Source organism: Oenanthe melanoleuca, chromosome 25 (genome assembly GCF_029582105.1).
Source record: "Oenanthe melanoleuca isolate GR-GAL-2019-014 chromosome 25, OMel1.0, whole genome shotgun sequence".
NCBI lineage: Eukaryota > Metazoa > Chordata > Aves > Passeriformes > Muscicapidae > Oenanthe > Oenanthe melanoleuca.
The window spans coordinates 222709-243442 of record NC_079358.1 but is presented as its reverse complement, the minus strand read 5'-3'; the positions used below and the strand labels follow the sequence as shown (position 1 = coordinate 243442).

General features: G+C 60.7%; 4 protein-coding genes across 10 annotated transcripts; all 4 read left to right on the top strand.

Moving 5' to 3' along the window:
• Positions 1-1556: 1556 nt before the first annotated feature.
• On the top strand, positions 1557-3815 carry HAX1 (HCLS1 associated protein X-1). The gene is made up of 8 exons (XM_056510733.1): positions 1557-1691; positions 2328-2536; positions 2617-2687; positions 2848-2893; positions 3003-3118; positions 3211-3361; positions 3435-3593; positions 3682-3815. Exons 1-7 carry the CDS (start codon positions 1639-1641, stop codon positions 3551-3553), a joined length of 765 nt encoding a protein of 254 aa, XP_056366708.1. The 5' UTR covers positions 1557-1638; the 3' UTR covers positions 3554-3593; positions 3682-3815.
• A 204-nt stretch (positions 3816-4019) lies between these two features.
• Positions 4020-6334, top strand: AQP10 (aquaporin 10). Of its 2 annotated transcripts, none has more exons than XM_056510697.1 (6): positions 4020-4485; positions 5116-5242; positions 5338-5475; positions 5563-5681; positions 5753-5970; positions 6044-6334. In XM_056510697.1, exons 1-6 carry the CDS (start codon positions 4315-4317, stop codon positions 6327-6329), a joined length of 1059 nt encoding a protein of 352 aa, XP_056366672.1. In that variant the 5' UTR covers positions 4020-4314; the 3' UTR covers positions 6330-6334. The 2 variants fall into 2 exon arrangements, with proteins under 2 accessions (XP_056366672.1, XP_056366671.1); XM_056510696.1 differs by having other exon boundaries at positions 6041-6334.
• A 505-nt stretch (positions 6335-6839) lies between these two features.
• On the top strand, positions 6840-16398 carry ATP8B2 (ATPase phospholipid transporting 8B2). 6 transcript variants are annotated; one of them, XM_056510688.1, is made up of 27 exons: positions 6840-7006; positions 7726-7777; positions 8449-8562; positions 8712-8810; positions 8963-9024; positions 9141-9213; positions 9578-9648; positions 9800-9879; positions 10091-10249; positions 10328-10416; positions 10490-10686; positions 11389-11597; positions 11773-11816; positions 11892-12057; positions 12126-12314; positions 12497-12612; positions 12698-12928; positions 13006-13117; positions 13238-13343; positions 13462-13603; positions 13679-13862; positions 14050-14273; positions 14562-14645; positions 14827-15072; positions 15158-15296; positions 15381-15511; positions 15601-16398. In XM_056510688.1, exons 1-27 carry the CDS (start codon positions 6954-6956, stop codon positions 15883-15885), a joined length of 3657 nt encoding a protein of 1218 aa, XP_056366663.1. In that variant the 5' UTR covers positions 6840-6953; the 3' UTR covers positions 15886-16398. The 6 variants fall into 6 exon arrangements, with proteins under 6 accessions (XP_056366663.1, XP_056366662.1, XP_056366666.1 ...); XM_056510687.1 differs by having other exon boundaries at positions 9575-9648; XM_056510691.1 differs by having other exon boundaries at positions 6841-7006; positions 12764-12928.
• A 594-nt stretch (positions 16399-16992) lies between these two features.
• Positions 16993-20484, top strand: IL6R (interleukin 6 receptor). The gene is given in 10 exon segments (XM_056510694.1): positions 16993-17188; positions 17844-18089; positions 18172-18295; positions 18633-18817; positions 18896-19075; positions 19078-19269; positions 19350-19393; positions 19514-19592; positions 19683-19791; positions 19867-20484. Coding segments are annotated over 10 exon segments (1437 nt in total). The 5' UTR covers positions 16993-17100; the 3' UTR covers positions 20057-20484.
• The last annotated feature ends 250 nt before the right edge of the window (positions 20485-20734 follow it).

The window sequence follows — 20734 nt, the reverse complement described above, 5'->3', positions numbered from 1 at the left end:
AAAGACTCTATAACTCATGAGAAATGAGAGTTATAAAGTAGGTATGCATTTATTCAGCGCTGAGATGCAAGGGCGATAGCTCTTCCCAAAGCCTGGACCACCAAGCTCCAAACCCCTGCTCTATTTATTCCCTAAGCCTGGGATTACACAATACACCTAATACATATTCATGGTAGCCCCGCCTCGTCCCGCCTACCTTGCTTCGAATTAAAATGAACCGAAAACCCTTTTGTGCTTGTGCCTCCTCAGTTCGGGGGTCTCTGACAGAGGCTTCCAAAATCTTCATCGCCCTTGAACTTTATCTCCGGAGCACCCATCTTAGATTTTTGGGCACATTCCAGACCTGAAGATTAATTCTTGTTGGTTTAAAGTTTTGGATTTATCACTTATCACTGGCAGCCTTGTACCCCTCACCGTGTTTGCAAGTTCTGGCTCCGTTTATCACAAACCAGTCTGCCTCTCCTCCCGATTTTTGCAAGCTAATTTGGTTAGCTAATTTTGATGAATTATTCCTCACCCTCCCTGCTGCAAGGTAAGGGGCTGGGGCGCAAGGTTGGATCCCTCCTGTGGGGCAGGGCTGAGCTGCACCCACAGAGTCTCACAGATGTGATAAGTGAGAAATGATTCGTGTTCATCATAGACGTTCTGGAGTTTGTATAAACCAGAATACTTAAAATAAGGAAAGAACATGGACCTAGGTAAAGGGAAATATATGATTAAACCCACTCTGTTTAAATCCTCCTGTTATGAATATTGTGTGTACCAGTTTCTAAAAGGAAGAAAAAAAAAAAAAAAAAGAGGGGTTTCCAGAGTCTGAAAGGTTTTTTTTTTTTTTGCAGAATCAGATTTTCTGCCTTTGTGTAATCAATCTTAAACTATCTGCTGAAGATCAGACTTCCCACTTCTCCTGTGTTTTTATCTACCAAGACCAGACTGTTCCATGGCCAATTGTCCCAAGAGCTGTCTCATGGAAGTTTGGAAGTTTCTTTGACCACCACTGCTTACCTTGCAGAATTATTACAACAAAACAATAACAATTATTGATTACTACAAAGAAACCCAAACTATAAAAAGGGAGCTGCAAACCAAGTTGGGTGGAAGTGTGGAGTGGGCGGTGACCCCTCACGGTTTCCCCAGCGCTGCTTGCTCTGTCTATATAAAATAAACCAATATAAATTTTGCTGAACATCGAGACTTTTGTTTATAACAGAGAGAAGCAGGAGCGCGGTACCGACAGCAGCCGCCTCCGCCAGCGGGTACCCGGCACCCGCTCCCCGGGGCGCAGCCCTGGCACCGGGCAGGGCTGGACATGGGCCGGACACACACGGGGAGGACGGACACGGGTCGGACACACACGGGGAGGACGGACACGGCCAGGACACGGGCCGGACACACACGAGGAGGACGGACATGGGCTGGACACACACGGGCCGGACACACACGAGGAGGACGGACACGGGCAGGACATGGGCTGGACACGCGTCGGACACGGGCCGGACACGGGCCGGCCCCGCTGCCCAGGCGCCTCGCGACACCCGGCGGCGCTTTACGGCCGCGGCGCTTGGCGGCAGCGCGGCCCGGGCGCGGCGGCGGGGCTGGGGGACGGGGAGAGGGACCGGGACCGGGACCGGGGGCGGTATGAGCTTCTACGACGCGTTCCGTAGCTTCTTCGGCTTCCCGGGACGCTGCAGGTAACCGGGACCGCGCCCGTCCCCGCGGCCCTGCCGGCACAGGCTCGGTCCCTCTCTCACCCCCAGCTGCCCCAACGGCCGCGGCCCTCAGCAGCGCAGCGCCGGGGAAACGTGAGGGGTCACCGCCCACGACACGCTCCCACCCAGCTTGGTTTGCAGCTCCCTTTTTATAGCCTGGTTTTCCTTGCAGCAATCAATAATTGTTATTTTTTTGTTGTAATAATTCTGCAAGGTAAGCAGTGATGGTCAAAGAAACTTCCATACTTCCGTGGGACAGCTCTTGGGACAATTGGCCATGGAACCATCGGGTCTTGGGAGACAAAAAACAGGAGAAGGGGGAAGTCTGATCTTTAGCAGATAGTTTGTGATTGATCACACAAAGGCCGGAAATCTGATTCTGCTAAAAACCCTTTCAGACTATGGAAAACTTTTTTTTTATTTTACAAACTGGTACACACAATATTCAATATACAATATTCATAACAGGGGGATTTAAACAGAGTGGGTTTTATCAAATATTTCCCTTTATCTAGGTCCATGTTCTTTCCTTATTTTAAGTATTCTGGTTTATACAAACTCCAGAACGTCTATGATTAACACGAATCTTTTATCAATGATCACACCGCGCTCCCGCAGACCCCGGGACCCGCTGTTCGGCGGCGCGCCGTGGGACGAGGAGGAGGAGGAGGAGGATGGCGGCCCGCCCATGTCGCAGCCCCCCCGGGACTTCGGTTTCGGGTTCAGCCCTGGCTCGTCCCGAGGCGCCTTCGAGGAGCTGTTCCGGGACATGAGCGAGCTGCTAGGCGCCCTGGGGGGGTTCTGGGCCGAGCCCCAGCTGCCTTTCGGTGGGTACGGGAGGGGCTGAGCGGGACTCGTGGCACTCCGAGCCCCTCGGCCTGACTGACCGACGCCCTTCGCTGCGCAGAGCCCGCCCTGCCCGGCCCGGGTGACGGCAGCGCCAGGCGGCCGCTGAGGGACTCGATGCTGAAACAGCCGGTGAGTCCCTCTGCCGGCGGTCTGAGCCGGCCATGGAGACCCTTCCCAGGGCTGGGTGAGGGGTGCAGGCTCAAAGTCCAAGCCAGCTCTGTGCTGGTGCCACAGTGTCGTGCTTTGCCTCCTGTCACTGGTGTCAGTGGTGTGTGGCTTTGCCTTGCAGATGGAAGATGCTCATCAGGCTCCTCCTGCCCTCAAGGAAGATCAAGGTGGGTGTTGGGAGCAAGGGCTGGGGAGCCTCTGCTCCACCCAGCTGTGCTGCCACAGCCTCTGGGGCATGTCCCCGTGCTGCAGCCACCATCTGACATCTCCCCCCAGACCTGGACTCGCAGGTCTCCTCCGTGGGGCTGGGCACCATCCTGAGACCCGACGAGCCCAAGTCCCACTCTTACTTCCAGAGCGTCTCTGTCACCACAGTGACTCTCCCTGACGGGGTGAGTGTCCCTGCAGGGGCAGCAGGGCTGTGGCAGCCCTGGGGCACGGTGCCCGTGGCTGGGCCGTGTCTCAGGGCTCAGCACCCGCACAGGCAGTGGAGGAGCGCCGCACGGTGCAGGACAGCCAGGGCCGCCGGGAGACAACGGTGACGCGGCGCAGGGGGGAGCAGGCCTTCATCACCACCACCAGGGAGGACGGGCAGAGCAAGGACTACCGGGAGGAGGTGGTCAACATGGATGACCGTGAGTGGGGGGCTGGGGAGGACGCAGGGAATGGGCAGGGCTCCCACTGAGGGAGTGTTCCCTGCCCTCCCAGGGGAGCTGGCACAGTTCGCTGGCACGTGGCCGCAACAGGATGAGCTTCGTTCTGCCAGCCCCAGCGACCCCTCGTCTGTGCTGGGCAGCTTCTTCCGGCGCTGGTTCTCGAGCCGGTAGCTGTGTCCAGTCCTGACTGAGCAGTCCATATCAGTGACAGGTACAGGCTGGGGGGACCCTGGGTTTGCCAGGCCTGTCAGAGCAGGCAGTGGGCAGCAGCCTCTTCTCACCACCTGTTTTTGTTGTAGATGGGTCAGATCTTGCTGGGAAGTGGTGCCTGGGCTGGAGGCTACCCACCTCCTGCAGCACTGCAGAGCTACAGAGACCTCTGTGGGGGTCAAGTGTGTGCGTGTACAGAGCAATAAAGTCTATTTATGCTAAATGGTGACCTTTCATGCTCCTTCAGACTGGAATCTCATGCGTTTGGCCTGCCTCAGAGGTGCAGGTGGTTGCCAGGCTCCTGTGCCTGCACTGCTCCCTTCTTACCTCCCTCTCCCATTTCCCTGCCAGATGCTGTGGTAATACCTCCCCAGGGCTACTCTTGAGGGCCTGGCCCAGCCCAGAGGCCTTTCCAGGGCCTCTTTATTAGTGCTGGCTGCAGCTGTGGCTTGGGCAGGGATGTGACAGGGATAAAGGGGCTTTCTGGCCAGGAAATACCTGTGCCTGCTCAGCTGAGTGAGATCTTGGCTCCCACGGCCTCTTGGGGATCAGAGTGTTCCCACTCGGCCTGGCCCTGCTGAGGTGCAGCATTGTTACAAGGTGTCCCTGGCCCCACACAGGACTCTGGTCCCTGTCAGGCGTCTCCCTCGTGCAGCCATGATTGGTTTAAAGTCTGCACATTATCACCCACCTGGCTCTGGGGCTCATAAAACCTGCTGTGAATGAGACATATACACCACTCTCACTGCTGCCACTGCTGTCACTGCTGCCCCTGCCTGGTGAGCAGTATGGGCACCACTTCTTTCTTGACAAGGGCCCGGGGTCTGCTGCGCATCCGGAATCGGCTGGTGCGGGAGTGCCTGGCCGAGCTGCTCTCCACCTTCGTGCTCATAGTAAGCAGGGCACGCAGGTGGGCTGGGGCTGCGGGAAAGGGGGTGTAGTGGGGATGGGACAGGGCTGACAGTGGGGTGGTGGCATGCAAGAGGGGTCCCAGGGCTCTGCTGCTTGCCCTTTGGGGTTGGAGGGGTTGGGGCTGCACCATACTCGAACGTGCAGCTCAGCACTGCCTGTCCTCCTGCTTGGACCCTGTTCCCACAGCACGATCCACCTGTGCCATGGCTCTGGTGCAATCAGGGTGTGGTGCTGGGCAGTGTGAGCCTCGATACCTCCTGTCTCAGAACAGGCAAAGGTTGGGGCTCTGGTGCTATTCTTAGCATTTGGGCTGCATCCTGCCATGACAAATGGTGTCCCTGGGGCTATGTTGTGGCACCTCTTACCCAACACCTCCCCACAGAAAGCAGTTTACCTAATTGCTTATAATTTGGTTGCTTTGCCATCAAAACCACAAGTGAAGGCAGTAACCACCTCCCTGCAAGTCCCTGCCTGATGTCCCTGTAATGGGGAGCAAAAGCAGGGGGCAGCACCAGCACAGCCCTTGCCTTGCTGCCCTGCAGTATCAGCGGTGGGAGGGTCTCAGCACAAGGCCACCAGGGCTGAGATGGGGTTACATCTCTCCTCTCCAGATAATCACCCTGGGCTGCTCTGCACAGAAGGTTGCCTTCTTTGAGACAAAGGGGAACATTGTCACCAGTTACGTGGGAAGCGCCGTGGCTGTCATGGTGGGCATCTACACGGCAGGGGGAATCTCTGGTGAGACAGAGGAAGGGGTCCCAGCTCTTGCTATCCCCTGGCTCTAAGTCCCCCAGGACCCTCCACTCCCAGCCGTTCTCCCTACTCCATTGCAGGAGCCCACATGAACCCGGCATTCTCCTTAGCCATGTGCCTGACTGGGCAGTTTCCCTGGTGGAAATTTCCCATCTTTGTGGTTGTGCAGACCTTTGCATCTTTCATATCTGCTGGAGCTGTTTACATCCTCTACTATGGTATGGAGGGAGCAGCGTTGGGCAAAGGAAGCCCACGGTGATGTTTGGGTGGCCAGGCTTATGGACATGCTCTGCCTCTGCCCCCAGATGCCATCTGGCATTACAGCAATGGGACCCTTACTGTCTCTGGCCCCCGAGAAACCGCCTCTATCTTCGCCACCTACCCAGCTGACAGTATCTCTGTTGCCAATGGCTTCTTGGACCAGGTGGGTGCCACTGTCAGCTCCCCCAGCCCCCTCAGTCACCACGGTGCTGAGCTGCTGCGCTGTCCTCGCAGGTGATCGGTACAGGGGTGCTGCTGGTGGGTGTCATGGGCCTCATGGACGCCCGCAACAAGCCTGTCCCCAAGGGCCTGGAACCAGTGGTTGTGGCTCTCTTGGTGCTCTCCATTGAGTGCTCCATGGGGGCCAACTGTGGCTGCCCCCTGAACCCTGCGCGGGACTTTGGGCCCCGGCTCTTCACCTATTTGGCAGGTTGGGGCCCGGAGGTCTTCAGGTGGGTAGAAGGAAGGGGGTGAGGTGGGGATGGCAGGGATGATCCCCAGCCCACCCTGTCCCATCCTCAGCAGGGGCAATGCGTGGTGGTGGGTGCCACTGGTAGCGCCGCTGCTGGGGGCCGCCCTGGGCACCTTCCTGTACCAGCTCTGTGTGGCTTTCCACTACCCAGAGGAGGAGAGCGAAGTCCTGGCAGAGCAGGGCTCCATCGTTCTAGTCAACACCAGCATCGGTGCAGATACTGGGATATCGCCCAAGGAGAAGGACACTGGGGAGAATGCGCCTGCTGGGTATCCCCCACCACCGTGCGCCAGCAGCACAGTCCCCACAGCCCCTGTCACAACATTAAAAGAGTCCTGAGGGCACGGTGTGTCTCGTCTGTGGACATGGGGGTGCAGGAATATGCTGCAGGCCGTGGCCCCCAGCCCCAGGGAAGGCCAGGCTGCAGGGGACACACGCTCCTGGTGTGGGGTTGCCCCACTGGATCTGGGTCTGGCCCCGGGACCCCCGGCCCTGCAGGGGACTCACCGGGCTGGCCGGGAACCTCCCCGCGGGCCCCTCAGTCCGTGCCGCCCCCCTCAGCCTGTACCGCCCCGCTTCAGCCCGGGCCGCCCCCCTCAGTCCGTGCCGCCCCCCTTAGTCCGGGCTGACCCCCTCAGTCCGTGCCGCCCCCCTCACTCCGTGCCGCCCCCCTCAGCCCGGGCCGCCCCCCTCAGCCCGGGCCGCCCCCCTCAGTCCGTGCCGCCCCCCTCAGTCCGTGCCGCCCCCCTCAGCCCGGGCCGACCCCCTCACTCCGGGCCGCCCCCCTCAGTCCGTGCCGTCCCCCTCAGCCAGGGCCGCCCCCCGCAGCCCGGGCCGCGCTCCGCCACCTCCCCTCGCCCCCACCTCACTTCCGCCGCCGCCCGGCGCCGCCGCGGCCATGGGGAGCTGAGGCGGCGGCAGAGGCAGCGGCCCCGGCCCGGCCCGGCCGCCCGCCCGCTCCCCATGGGCTGCGGGGCCGCGGGCCATGGAGCGGTGCGCGGCACACCGAGCCCCGGGTAAGCGGGTTGGGTGAGGCCCGGGTGGGTCCCGGCCGGGCCCGGTGCGGCCGTTGCCTCAGTAACGCGGCGGGGCGGGGCGGGAGGCACGGGCCGGGCCGGCAGCGGCAGCTCGGGCGGGGGCCGTGCCCCGGAAGATGCCCGAGAAGGGGCAGCGGGTCCGCGCCCCCGGCGGGTGCGGGGGAGCAGAAATGAGGGCCGGGGGTGCAGAGCTGCAGGGCTGCGGCTGAGCGGGGCTGGGATGCAGACTTTGCGGGGCTGGGGGTGCAGGAATGCGGCGCAGCAGGGCTGAGGGAGCAGAGGTGTGATCTGGGGGTTCAGTATCTGAAGGGCTGGAGGGGTCTGTTGACCTTCTGATGCCGAGCTGGGGGGCAGATAACTCCCCCAGAGTCTGAGGCTCTGGGAATACAGGTGAGTACAGCTGGGGTCTATCAGTGCAGGCCTGGGGGGATTTGGGAATGCAGAATTTGGGGGTAAAGGCACAGTTAAGCAAGGATGGCGTTCTAGGTGTGCTGAGGTACAGGTCCTGGCATGGGGAGCACAGAGCCATATGACACAGCCGGGGAGGCTCCCTGTTCCCTGCCCTCTGGGGTACTAGGACTGGCTTGGCTCTCAGGGTGCAGAGGAGGTTGGGGTGTCAGGGCTCGGGTTTGGGGGCTGTCTGGCTGCAGATGCAGGGGTGTTGGGGTGCCTGGGGCTGACAGGGAGCTGTGTTGCAGAGGAAGAGCGTCGAGTGCGAGCCAACGCGCGGGAGTACAACGAGAAGTTCCAGTACGCAGTGAGTGAGGGGGGCTGAGCCGCTTCCTGGGGTCCTCGGGCAGGTTTGCAGGGCTGGGCTCTGAGTTACCCACGCCTCAGTGGGGAGGTGGGGGAAGGTGTTATGGCTACAGAATAGATGTTTGTCCCTGAAAAAATGGTGGTGTTGACATTAATGCCAATATAGCTGTGGGGCTGGCCAGGCACAGTGCACTCTGTGTGGAGGATTCAGCCCCCCCATCCTTGGCTGAGGCCCAGAACCCTCTGGCTCTGCCCAGGTACCAGCCTGGTCCTACATCCCAAGGTGGATCATGAGTCAGCTTCTGAAGGTGCCAGGGAAGGGCAGTACTCACCTTGACCTCCCCCCACATTGGAGGTTATCCTTGGCTATTCCAGAGCTGCCTGCAGAGAGGGGAGAAAAGGGTCTGGGTTGTGGTCACCCTTGTGGAGGCCAGGTGCTGCTGTTGGAGGAGGCCAGTCCCAGGGTACCAGCTGGTGACTGAGACTGAGGAATTGGCTTCCCAAGGAAGCTGACAGAGGTAGCACAGGGGCAGGAGCCCACCCCCCAAAAGAGTACACAGCCCCTGTGGTGAGCCACAGCCCCTGTCCTCCAGAGTAATCTGATCCAGGGGAGTTATGGGGCCTTGGTATCCTGTAAACCCTCTTCTTGCCCCATCTGTCCCCAGAGCAACTGCATCAAGACCTCCAAGTACAACATTGTCACCTTCCTGCCTGTCAACCTTTTCGAGCAGTTCCAGGAAGTGGCCAACACCTATTTCCTCTTCCTCCTCATCCTGCAGGTGAGTGCAGTCCTTCCCTGGCTGGGCATAGAGGAGGGCTCCGAGTTAGTCCTGTTCTTTGGAAGTGGAGAGATTTGGCACCCTCCAGCAGGGGCAGCATGGGCCTGGGCCTGGCTGGTTCCCGTGTAATTCCTGTTTCCTGTCCCCAGCTGATCCCTCAGATCTCTTCGCTGTCTTGGTTTACTACCATCGTGCCTTTGGTTCTTGTCTTAACCATCACAGCTGTCAAAGACGCCACCGATGACTATGTGAGTGTTTCCCCCTGTCTGCCCCCATGGGGCAGGGGTTGGGATGCTGTGCAGGGGTGCAGTGACCAGGGCCATGGCATTTGAGATGGTGGGGGAGCACCGGACCCCATCCCCAAGAGGCTGACACTGCTGTCTTTTCCCCCTGCTCCCAGTTCCGCCATAAAAGCGACAACCAGGTGAACAACCGGCAGTCTCAGGTCCTGATCGGTGGAGTGTGAGTGTCATGGGCACAGAGCAGTGGAGGGGGAGCCAGGAACCCTGTGGGACGTGGCACAGGGCAGTGGGGAGGGCAGGGCTGCTTCCTGACTGCAGTTTGCTGTCCCTCTACAGCCTTCGGCAGGAGCAGTGGATGAATGTCCGTGTTGGAGACATCATCAAGTTGGAGAACAACCAGTTTGTGGCGGTGAGTGCAGCCCTGAGACAAGAATGGCTCCAGCAGGGCGGGTGGCACACAGGGACCATGGGTGTGTTGCCACTCCCACTTTTTTTTACGTTCCTCCATCACTTCCCGGGATAGGGACGTTGGGGACTTCCAACCTGGAAGTTACATTTAGGTTGAAGGGTTGGAACCACGGTGGAGCCATGCTTTGAACTCTGAGGATCTGGGCACTTGGAGCGATGGTGGCTAGGCTTGGGTGCAAAGGACACACGGGGTTGGGGATGGCCTTTGCAGATGCTCCAGGGAGTTCCAAGGACAGAAGCTTCCCTGGGGGAGGCATTGGGGAGCCCCAGTGTTGGCACAGCCCTTCACAAGTCTCTCCCAGCAGGCTGACCTCCTCCTCCTCTGCAGCAGCGAGCCCCATGGGTTGTGCTACATAGAGACTGCAGAGCTGGATGGGTAAGTGCCTCTGCTCACCTTGGGGGGCCTGGGAAGGCAGGAGGTGGGAGTGAGAGTGGGCTGCAGGCAGGGCAGGAGCTGCTGGGCAGCACCTGCAAAGGCTCTTGTGCCAGGCTGTCTCTAACCCTCAGTGGTGCCTCCTTGCCTGCAGAGAGACCAACATGAAGGTGCGCCAGGCCATTCCCGTCACGGCGGAGCTGGGGGACACCAGCCAGCTGGCTGGCTTTGATGGTGAGTGCTGCCACCAGCCCTCTGCCATGGGGCAGCCCCCACCTGCCTTCCTTCCTCCCTCACCCCGGGCAGACAAGTGCCAGCCACGTGACATTGCCATTCTGTGACTCGAAGCGGATCTCTGGGGAGCCAGGGATGGTGCTGGGAGCACTGGCATGGAGCTGGCCAGATGGAGAAGGCAAGTCCCAGCTGAGCCATACTGTGCACCCAGGTGAGGTGATCTGTGAACCCCCCAACAACAAGCTGGACAAGTTTGGTGGGACACTGTACTGGAAGGAGAACAAGTACCCACTGAGCAACCAGAACATGCTGCTGCGGGGCTGCGTCTTGCGCAACACCGAGTGGTGCTTTGGCCTCGTCATCTTTGCAGGTGGGCTGAGGCAGCAGCTTCTGCTGTGCTACACGGAGGGGAGGGGAAGACACTCCCTGATGCCTTCCTGCTCCCCAGGACCCGACACAAAACTGATGCAGAACAGCGGCCGGACCAAGTTTAAGCGGACAAGCATCGACCGGCTGATGAACACGCTGGTGCTCTGGGTATGCAGAAGGGAGATCCTGGGAGCCCTGGCTCTGACCCAGTCAAGGCTCTGATGTACTGTCCTGTCCCCAGATCTTCGGGTTCCTGGTGTGCATGGGAGTGATCCTGGCCATTGGCAATGCCATCTGGGAGCATGAGGTGGGCGTCTGCTTCCAGATCTACTTGCCCTGGGACGAGGGGGTGCACAGTGCCTTCTTCTCTGGCTTCCTCTCCTTCTGGTCCTACATCATCATCCTCAACACTGTGGTGCCCATCTCGCTGTATGTGAGGTAGGGCAGGGGGCTGAGGGGCTGGACAGGGGGTGTATGAGAAATTAGGGGTGCCCTCTGGGGAGGGGAGACAGGGATGGAGATCCACAGGCAGAACGGTGTGTTCTGTGGGTGGGTATGGGCTACTCTCTTGGTGACAGGCCATGTCTGCCTTCAGGGATGCCCCAAGACCTGAGGATCCCATGGGTCCCTCAGGGCCCCCTGGCTGTGTCTGTCTGGCTGCTCGTCTGTCCCTGCCCTGGCTGCACGCTGGCTATTTTGCTCTGCCCTCCTACAGCTCCCAGGCTCCTGCACTGTCCCCTTCTCTCTCTCTTTTAATTTCTCTCTCTTTTCGTTCCCCAGCATGGGTTCTGTCACCCTTAGCCCCGAGGTAAGAATGTGTCACCCCCACCGCTCCCACTAGCTCATTGCTCTCTGCCCTGGGGGCTGGGGAGGGGTTCAGGGTTCATAGGTGTATCAGATGCCTGAGGAGCCCCATGGGCTGCCCCCTGGGTGCTTTGCCTCGCCCTGGCTTAGCAGTGGCTGTCAGCAGGAATGGGTTGCAGGCCAGCCCCTGGGAAGGGTGTGGGAGCTAGCAAGCAGTGGGGGGGCGCCCGGGGTGCTGGAGTGGCACTGAGGGTCTGGGGTGGGCGTGTGTGTGCCTGTCGCTGGCTCAGCAGGGTGTGCTGCCCTACCCCAGTGACACCCAACCTCCTCCTGCAGCGTTGAGGTGATCCGGCTTGGGCACAGCTACTTCATCAACTGGGACAAGAAGATGTACTGTGCCAAGCGCCGGACGCCGGCTGAAGCCCGCACCACCACCCTCAACGAGGAGCTGGGCCAGGTGGAGTACATCTTTTCTGACAAGACTGGCACCCTCACCCAGAATATCATGGTCTTCAGCAAGTGCTCTGTGAACGGGCACAGCTATGGTGAGTGCCAGCTGCCAGAGCTGGGCTGGGCCTGTCCACAGAGGTGGGAGGTGGCTCCCCACCTCCGTTTGGGGCAGTCAGGGGACAAGGGGGCTGAGCTAGAGCGTTGTTGGGCAGAAGCAGCTGCCGTGGTGTTGGGTCTCTGTCGTGGTTAACTTTGTACCCTGTTTTGCAGGTGATGTGCAGGACATGCTGGGTCACAAGGCAGAGCTGGGAGAGGTAAGGGTGCTGTCAGTCTGACACCTGCCCAAGCCCAGTGCCACCCAGGGGTAACCCCAGCTTTGCCCCTGCCAGAGGCCAGAGCCAGTAGATTTCTCCTTCAACCCTCTGGCGGACCCACGGTTCCAGTTCTGGGACCCCAGCCTGCTGGAGGCTGTCAAGCTGGGAGACCTCCACGTGCACAAGTTCTTCCGCCTGCTCTCGCTCTGTCACACCGTCATGTCTGAGGAGAAGAATGAAGGTAGGCGTGGGGCAGCGTCTGTCCCTTGGCTCACAGGACACTGTCACTGACTGCCATGCTGTCCACAGGGGAGTTGTTGTACAAGGCACAGTCCCCAGATGAGGGAGCGCTGGTCACTGCTGCCAGGAACTTCGGCTTTGTGTTCCGGTCCCGCACGCCCAAGACCATCACGGTGCATGAGCTGGGTCAGGCCGTCACCTACCAGCTGCTGGCCATCCTGGACTTCAACAACATCCGCAAGCGCATGTCTGTCATCGGTGAGGGGCGTGGCACGGGGGCTGTGGGGCTGCAGCATGGGGCTCGTTGTGGGTGTTGGGGGACCAATCCAGTGCTGATGGGGATGTGACTGTGGAGGCATTGGCAGATTGATGGCTGGGGGTCAGGGTGGGAGCTGCTCCTGCCCCCCTGAGCCAGGCATCTTGTGCACCCCTGCCTGCAGTCCGCAGCCCTGAGGGCAAGATCCGGCTGTACTGCAAAGGCGCCGACACCATCCTGCTGGAGCGGCTGCATCCCGTCAACCAGGACCTGAGCAGCATCACCACCGACCACCTCAATGTGCGTGGACAGGGTCCTGCAGGCAGGGGTGGGGAGGAAAGAATGGCTGCCCAGGAGCCTGAGCTGGGCTTTGTGCCTGTCCTAGGAGCACCGCTGGGGACTGGGGGTGCCTTCAGTGTCTGCCAGCACACCCAGCTCTGACCACTTGCAGGAGTACGCTGGTGAGGGGCTGCGGACACTGGTGCTGGCCTACAGAGACCTGGAGGAGAGCTACTACAGGGACTGGTCTGAGCGGCTGCACCGAGCTGGCAGTGCCCCTGAGGCCCGTGAGGATCACCTGGCTCGGCTCTACGATGAGGTGGAGCATGATATGATGGTAGGTGGGTTGGAGGCTGAGGCTGGGGGTGGCTAGGGGCAGCTCCTGCTGACTTCCCACCTGTTTGGGTCCCCAAGCTGCTTGGAGCCACAGCCATCGAGGACAAACTGCAGCAAGGAGTCCCTGAAACCATTGCCATCCTGACACTGGCCAACATCAAGATCTGGGTGCTGACAGGGGACAAGCAGGGTGAGGCGTGGCTGAGGTGCTGGCTTGAGATGAGAATGTTTGTGGGCTGGATTCCTCCTGGGATCCCTACTGCTCTCTCCTGAGTGGACTCTGGCTCAGCCCCTGGTTTCCTGTCCTCAGAAACGGCTGTGAACATTGGCTACTCCTGCAAGATGCTGACAGATGACATGACAGAGGTGTTTGTGGTCACAGGCCACACTGTGCTGGAGGTGCGAGAGGAGCTCAGGTGAGGGTTGTGGGGCAGAGGACACAGAACAGTGCCAGTGTGGGGCACAGCTGCAACTGAGGGAGCTGGAGATGTGGAAGGGCCCTGAGATAGAACCCTGTACCCCCTCTCTCCTCAGGAAAGCCCGGGAGAAGATGATGGATGCGTCACGTTCTGTGTGCAATGGCTTCTCCTACCAGGAGAAACTCTCCTCCAAGCTGACCTCTGTGCTGGAAGCCATTGCGGGCGAGTACGCCCTGGTCATCAATGGGCACAGCCTGGTAGGGCCCTGGGAGTGCCAGGCAGGACAAAGCCCTGTGCCTGGCTGTGTGCCATGACCCCAGCTCTTCTTGCAGGCCCATGCACTGGAGGCAGACATGGAGGTGGAATTCCTGGAGACAGCGTGTGCCTGCAAGGCCGTTATCTGCTGCCGTGTCACACCCCTGCAGAAAGCGCAGGTGGTGGAGCTGGTGAAGAAGTACAAGAAAGCCGTCACTTTGGCCATTGGGGATGGGGCCAACGATGTCAGCATGATCAAGAGTAAGGCCTGGGATCTGGGGGATCACAGGAGAGACAGGCCACCCCCCTGCACCACCCTGGGGCCCGTGGGAGCCTCTGCGCTCACCCCTCTGTGCCCTACAGGAACAAAGTGCCTGTGCTAGGGGTGCTGCTCTCCCCCTGTGCTCCTGGCAGCCCTTTCTTTACCCATCTCTCCTTCCCTCCACAGCTGCCCACATTGGGGTGGGCATCAGTGGGCAGGAAGGCATCCAGGCTGTGCTGGCCTCTGACTACTCCTTCTCCCAGTTCAAGTTCCTGCAGCGCCTGCTCCTGGTGCATGGGCGCTGGTCCTACCTGCGCATGTGCAAGTTTCTTTGCTACTTCTTCTACAAGAACTTTGCCTTCACCATGGTCCACTTCTGGTTTGGCTTCTTCTGTGGCTTCTCAGCACAGGTGGGTTGGCTTTTCACACTGGGAGCTGGGGAGGGTTTTCCTGCAGGGTTCCTCAGCTCTGAAGCGTGTTCAGGTCCATGGACTCCCAGTCGGGACTCATCCTGAGCCAGGAGGCACAGCCTGGCATCCAGTGTGCAGTGTGTGAGGAACCTGTGGTCAGGGTGGGCAGTCCTGGGGGGATGGATACAGCTCTCCTGTCCCTGCAGCTGTGGGCACAGGGACTTGGGGGCTGACTGGGGCACAGGGTGGGCAGGTCTCGTGTCCTGCTGAGTACTCTGTTCCATACAGACAGTGTATGACCAGTACTTCATCACTCTGTACAACATTGTCTACACGTCGCTGCCTGTGCTCGCTATGGGTGTCTTTGACCAGGTATGGCAGGGGGTAGTGAGGGGTCCCTGGGTGTGTGAGGAGTCTGTACCACTTCCCTTCATGCCCACCCTGTGGGAGGAAGGGCTGCCTGGGTGCCTGAGTCAGGCTGTCCTTGTCATTCCATGGGCTGTGGTGGAGGCTGCTCCTGCCCAGGGCTAAAGGGAGGTGCCCATGCCTCCAGGATGTGCCAGAGCAGCGGAGCATGGAGTACCCCAAACTCTATGAGCCTGGGCAGCTGAACCTGCTCTTCAACAAGCGGGAGTTCTTCATCTGCATTGCCCAGGGCATCTACACCTCCATCCTCATGTTCTTCATCCCCTACGGCGTCTTTGCTGATGCCACCCGTGATGACGGTGCCCAGCTGGCTGACTACCAGTCCTTCGCCGTCACCGTCGCCACCTCGCTGGTGATTGTTGTCAGTGTGCAGGTAGGGACGTGGTACTCGGCCCCAGACCCTTGGGGCACCTCAGGCATCTCCTGAGCCCTGTCTCCTTCTGCATCCCCCCCACTAGATCGGGTTAGACACAGGATTCTGGACAGCCATCAACCACTTCTTCATCTGGGGCAGCCTTGCTGCCTACTTCACCATCCTCTTCACCATGCACAGTGACGGCCTGTTCCGGATGTTCCCCAATCAGTTCCGCTTTGTGGGTGAGTCCCTGTGCTGCCCTGTGTTCCCCACCCCAGCACGGTACTGCCTGGCCCAGCCCTCACTGGAGTCACTCTGACCCCCAGGTAACGCGCAGAACACGCTGGCCCAGCCCACGGTCTGGCTGACCATCGCCCTCACCACCGTCGTCTGCATCGTGCCCGTTGTGGCCTTTCGCTTCCTTAAGCTGGACCTGAAACCAGAGCTCTCAGACACGGTGAGAGTGTGTGGCTGTGGGAGGGGTCCCAGGGCCCAGCCCTGAGGGGAGGTGGTTGCACAGCTCCCTGACCCCGGCTGTGTCCCCAGGTGCGCTACACGCAGCTGGTGCGCAAGAAGCAGAAGGCGCAGCACCGGTGCCTGCGGCACGCGGGGCGCGCGGGCTCCCGCCGCTCTGGCTACGCCTTCTCCCACCAGGAGGGGTTTGGGGAGCTCATCATGTCTGGCAAGAACATGCGCCTCAGCTCCTTGGCACTCTCCAGCTTTGCCCCCCGGCCCAGCAGCAGCTGGATCGAGACCCTGCGGAAGAAGAAGGGCTGCGAGGGCAGCAGTGCTGGCAGCCCCAGTGGTGCAGACAAGACTCTCAAGGTCTGAGGCTGGAGGGGGTCACATCCCCTCCAGTGCAGCTGGGGACTCCCCTCCTCTGCCCCTGGCCTGGGGAGGGCAAAGATCCTCATCAGCAGGGTCCCATGGTAGGAGCAGAGGTGATGTGGGGGCCAGTGGTGAGGTTTGGAGGAGTCTGGACTGTTGCCTTCTAGCCAAAAATACAGTTTTTCTTCCCTGAGGTTGGCAAATGGATGGATGGATGGATGGATGGATGGATGGATGGATGGATGGATGGATGGATGGATGGATGTCATCACCATCAGCCCCCCTCCCATTTGCTCCTCCATCAGTATTCAATTCCACCGAGTGCAAATGCCCCATCACACATGAATGTATCATGCCGGAGGTGCAGGGCTCTGCGAGGACTGTGGCCTCTCTGTGCCCTACACCCACGTGTCTTTTTTTTTTTATATAAACAAGAAAAAAAAAAAAGGAAAAAAAAAGACCCCCAAGAAATAGCAACCAAAACAAACAAACAAAAAAGAACTAAGGAAAAACCCTGTGAGTTTGCAGAGCGACTCATTTCTTGGCTGGGTACAGGGAGGAGTGGGGAGGAAGGTCACCCTCCTTGTCCCCCTGCCTCAGCGTTCAGCAGGACGGTGGGTGCCGGATGGGAAAGGGGAAGTGTTCTGTGCCGGGGACGGTGGTGTTGGCGGCTGCCGTGATTCACTCCCACGCATGGTCTTGCACAACCCTCGGCCTCTGCTTCCTCCCTCCTCCTCCTCTCTCCAGCTCCTGCGGGACCGAATGCTCCTGGGGTGTGGGTGGGCAGCGGGGGACCCCCGCGGAGTCTCTGGGGCTCTTGGAGCCCCAGCGACGTGATACCAAAGAGGAGCTTGTTCAGACGGGTGTTGGCGAGGGCTGGAGGGGATTGGGGTTTTTTAGAGTTATTTCGGTGGAGGGGATGCAGATCGGGGTGGATAATTTATGATGCGTTTCTGTCTGGCGGAATAGTATAATTTTATGGTGCTTGAGGAAAAAACTAAACAAAACAAAAAACCAAACAAAAAACAATTTTTTTTTTTTTTTTTTAATTTGAAAAAGAAAATAGTGTTGTGGGGAGCCTCTGCCATGTCCTGTGTCCGGGGGAGGGTCCGGCGGGTGGGGCGGTGTGCGCCGCCCGCCCCGGGCGCACGTGCCGCCCCGCCCCGCCGGTTTCACAACCGCGGCCCCGCCGATGTTTTCCTGCCCGGCACCGGGCGCATGGCGCGGCCGCCGCGGACGCTGCTCCTCGTCCTCCTCCGCCTCCTGCTCCGCCTCGCCGCCGCCGGGCGGCCCTGCGGCCCCGCCAGTGAGTGCGACGGGCCCCGGGCAGGGAGGGAGCAGGGTGGCCTGAGCCTCTCCCGGGACCCGGGCCTCGTGGGTGCGGGACGGCGAGGGGACACATGCGGTTCCCTGCGGGGCCCGGGGACACGGGCGGGGGGTGCGGGACACCCCGGGAGTGCCGGGAGCTCGGGCTGGGGGGCCGCGTCCCGGCTGCTGGCTGCGTGCTCCGTGCCGGGCACTGGGTACTGTGTTCCGGGTGCTGGGTGCGTTCCCGGCAGCAGGAGTCAAAGGGAGCAGCAGGTTCGCACTGGCCACTGACCTTTGGAGGGAGCCGGGAGCGCTGCCCGGGCCTGACCCGGCCGCCAGCCCGTGCAGTCATTAACCCCTCTGGCACTGGATCCCGCCCGGGGATTGCCGGGACCACCAGTCCCAATCTGCCACCTTCCCTGCGCTGTGCTCCCCACCACCAGACCCCTCAATGCACAGCCCGCCTGGCGCTGTGGTGCCAGGGGTCCAGTACCCCACTTTGTGAGAAACCACTGCCACTCTCCAGCTCAGTGCCCTGACCCCCAGCAGTAACTGCACACGGGGAGCAGACGATGGGGTGCCTTCCATCTCTGGGTACACCCACTGCTCCTGGGGTCTCATCACCATCGCCGGGTCCCCTCTTGTCCCTCCAGGACTGCCACGGGACACGGTGTTGGGCCGCCTGGGAGCCAACATCACACTGACCTGCCAGGACGAGGTGCCTGCAAATGCCTCGGTGCTGTGGCAGGTGGAGGAGCAGGGGGCAGCAGGGGGCTGGGGACGGCGGCTGGCCGAGGGGAACACGCTGCTCCTGCGGCGCCTGCGCTACGAGGACTCGGGGCACTACAGCTGCTCCGCGGGGAGCCGCCTGCTGCGCTCCCTGCGGCTGCTGGTGGCAGGTGGGTCCGCGCTGGGGTGGGAACGTCCCTGGCAGCGTTGCCTGTGATGGCCCCTGTCCCCCAGCACCTCCCTGCCTTGCAGAGCCCCCTGAAACTCCCCAGGTCTCCTGCTACCGGCGGAGCCACGACAAGGATGTGCTGTGTGAGTGGCCACAGCAGGAGAAGCCATCCCCAGGGACACGGGCGATGCTCTGGGTGAAGCGGAGGTGGGTGCTGTCACTGCGTCCACTATGGGCTGGGACCCTAGCAGGACAGAACATGTCCCTCTGCATGGACCCTTTCCCTGGTGCCATCTGGGACCCCATTGCTCAGGATGCTTGCCTCCCTGCAGACCCTTTTTTCCCCAGCAGCTTCTGGTAGCTGGGAGTCCACAGCACGTGCTGTGTTTCTTCCCCATGGCTCCATTCCCCATTGCTTCCTGTGGCACAGGATGTATCCCTCCCCACAGACCTTTCCCTAACACTGCCAGGGACCCCACATGTCCCCCATGGCTGCCCTGTGCCTAGAGCACGCTGCAGCCCCCCCTGAGCTGTCACCTCACAGGTTTGTGGCTGCGAATGCCACAGAGCAGCGGTGCCGCTACTTCTCCAAGGCACGAAAGTTCGTTTGCCGGGTGAAGGTGCCACCTGGCACCGATGACACCAGACACCTTGTGGTGTCCACGTGCGTCAGCAACAGCGCTGGTGGCTCGGCCGGCAAAGACAAGATCATCACCCTCAGCAGTGTCCGTGAGTGCTGCGCTGTTGCTGGGAGCTGGGGTGGCTGGGGGTGCATGTGAGGCCCTAAGCCCCCCCTTTCCCCAGCAGTGAAGCCAGACCCCCCAGTCAATGTGACAGTGGAGGCTCTGGAGAAGGCGCCGCAGCGGCTGCAGGTGAACTGGTCCTACCCCCCATCCTGGGACCCCCGTTTCTACTGGCTGCGCTTCCAGGTCCGCTACCGCCCTGAGCCCGCCCCGACCTTCATGGAGGTGAGACCCTGCCTGCTGGCGTGTGCCTGTCCCTGGCCAGACTACCCCCAGCCCTGTGTCCCCTGCAGGTGGATCAGGTGACAACAACGTGGCTGGACATCCGTGACGCGTGGCGAGGGACGAGGCACGTGGTGCAGGTGAGGGCCAAGGACGAGTTTGGCCACGGCGCGTGGAGTGAGTGGAGCCAGGAGGCTGTGGGCACCCCCTGGACAGGTAGGAGAGAATCCTGGGGTCCTGAGGCTGGGGGCTCAGCATGGGGTCTCCCAGTCTCACACTCCCCACTCACTGTGCAGACCCTTGGGACCTCACCTCTGAAATGGAGCCCTTCAGCTCACAGGTAACAATGCTCTTGGCCCTGGGAAGCATCACACACACCTGAATGGATCTGCATGTGGGACAAGGGGACACCAGGGTGTGAGGGCTGACCTGTCCCATTGTGCCCCTTCACCTTTTGCAGGTCCCCATGGAAGATGGCACCTATGGGGTGACACTGTCCCCCAGGCTCTTCGGGGAGGATGATACTAATGGTGCTGGTGGTGAGGAAGGGTTCCTGGACTGGGGGTGGGGGACAGGGGCACCCAGGTGCCTTATCCTCACAATGAGCCCATCCACTCTCTCTGTGTCAGGGTCTGCCATGGAATCCAGCACCCATCCTGTGGCATCCCCCTACGCCTTCCTGGTCACTGGGGGGAGTCTGCTCCTTGGCATCGCCCTCTTTGTTGGCATTGTGGTGAGGTGAGTGCCAGGGGGCTGACCAGGGGGCTCTGTCTGCCCTCCTCCCTGACCTGGCTCCTCTCTTCTCCCCTGCAGGTACAGGCAGACATGGTGGACAAGCAGGCAGGAGACAACCAAGCCAGAGGGCGAGGGGCAGCATATGCTGGTCCCCCTAGGCCTCCCCCTGCCCACACTCAGTGATACCCCTCTGCTCTCACACCCTGCCCCCTCAGCCCCTGGAGTGCTCCACACAACTCATGCAGATTTTTCCTCCTCAGGGCACTAGTCAGGGGCTGAATATGCTGGGAGGTGCTTGGGGGTTGGATGGGGAGCCCCAAGGCTGTGATGTGGCTTCTGGGAGCTGTTCCTCCCCACTATCTAGTGGTTCTGTGGCTGGGACAAGCCTCTGAGGAGGAGAATCAGTGCCACCCCCCATGGAGAAGCAGCTGGGAAAGGGCCCCAAAGTGAGTCCTGGGGCACCTTCAGCACCCTGGCCAAGCTGGCGTGGCCAGGAGTGACAGCGCTGGAAGCGTGGCTGCACCAGAGCTCGCTCAGGACCGGGTTTGGGGGTCCCCAGGGAAGGGCCTGGGGGTCAGGGAGGGAGGGTCTGGCTGGATCAGGCCCCCATACCTCTGCTCCAGCCCCCTCGGGGCTCCTTTTCAAAGCACGTTGGGGAAACAAGACAATGTGACTCAAATAAATGCTTTGGATTTATACTGGGATGGGTGCTGGGAGCGGGTAACAGAGTGGTTGCTGCAGCCCTCCCGTTGCCTGGGACTGGCTCCAGTGGGGTTTCACCCTCACTTCATTCACCCCCTGCCTGCTGTGCCCTGTAACTCTGCCCCCCATGTGTTTCACTGGTGCCTCCCAGGCTGTACCCCGATGCTGTGCACACCTTCGTGCCACAACCCCCTGCCCCACACCCCCAGGCCATGCTGGGTTGTGCAACACCCCGGGGAGCTGC

Coding starts and splice junctions, on each gene's coding strand:
- HAX1 (XM_056510733.1), top strand. CDS start 1,639: ATGAGCTTCTACGACGCGTTCCGTAGCTTCTTCGGCTTCCCGGGACGC. Junction 2,894..3,002: donor TGCCCTCAAGGAAGATCAAG/GTGGGTGTTGGG, acceptor ATCTCCCCCCAG/ACCTGGACTCGCAGGTCTCC. Junction 3,362..3,434: donor GGTGGTCAACATGGATGACC/GTGAGTGGGGGG, acceptor CTGCCCTCCCAG/GGGAGCTGGCACAGTTCGCT.
- AQP10 (XM_056510696.1), top strand. CDS start 4,315: ATGAGACATATACACCACTCTCACTGCTGCCACTGCTGTCACTGCTGC. Junction 5,243..5,337: donor CACGGCAGGGGGAATCTCTG/GTGAGACAGAGG, acceptor ACTCCATTGCAG/GAGCCCACATGAACCCGGCA. Junction 5,971..6,040: donor TGGGGCCCGGAGGTCTTCAG/GTGGGTAGAAGG, acceptor TCCCATCCTCAG/CAGGGGCAATGCGTGGTGGT.
- ATP8B2 (XM_056510687.1), top strand. CDS start 6,954: ATGGGCTGCGGGGCCGCGGGCCATGGAGCGGTGCGCGGCACACCGAGC. Junction 9,880..10,090: donor CCAGCTGGCTGGCTTTGATG/GTGAGTGCTGCC, acceptor CTGTGCACCCAG/GTGAGGTGATCTGTGAACCC. Junction 15,073..15,157: donor TGATTGTTGTCAGTGTGCAG/GTAGGGACGTGG, acceptor CCCCCCCACTAG/ATCGGGTTAGACACAGGATT.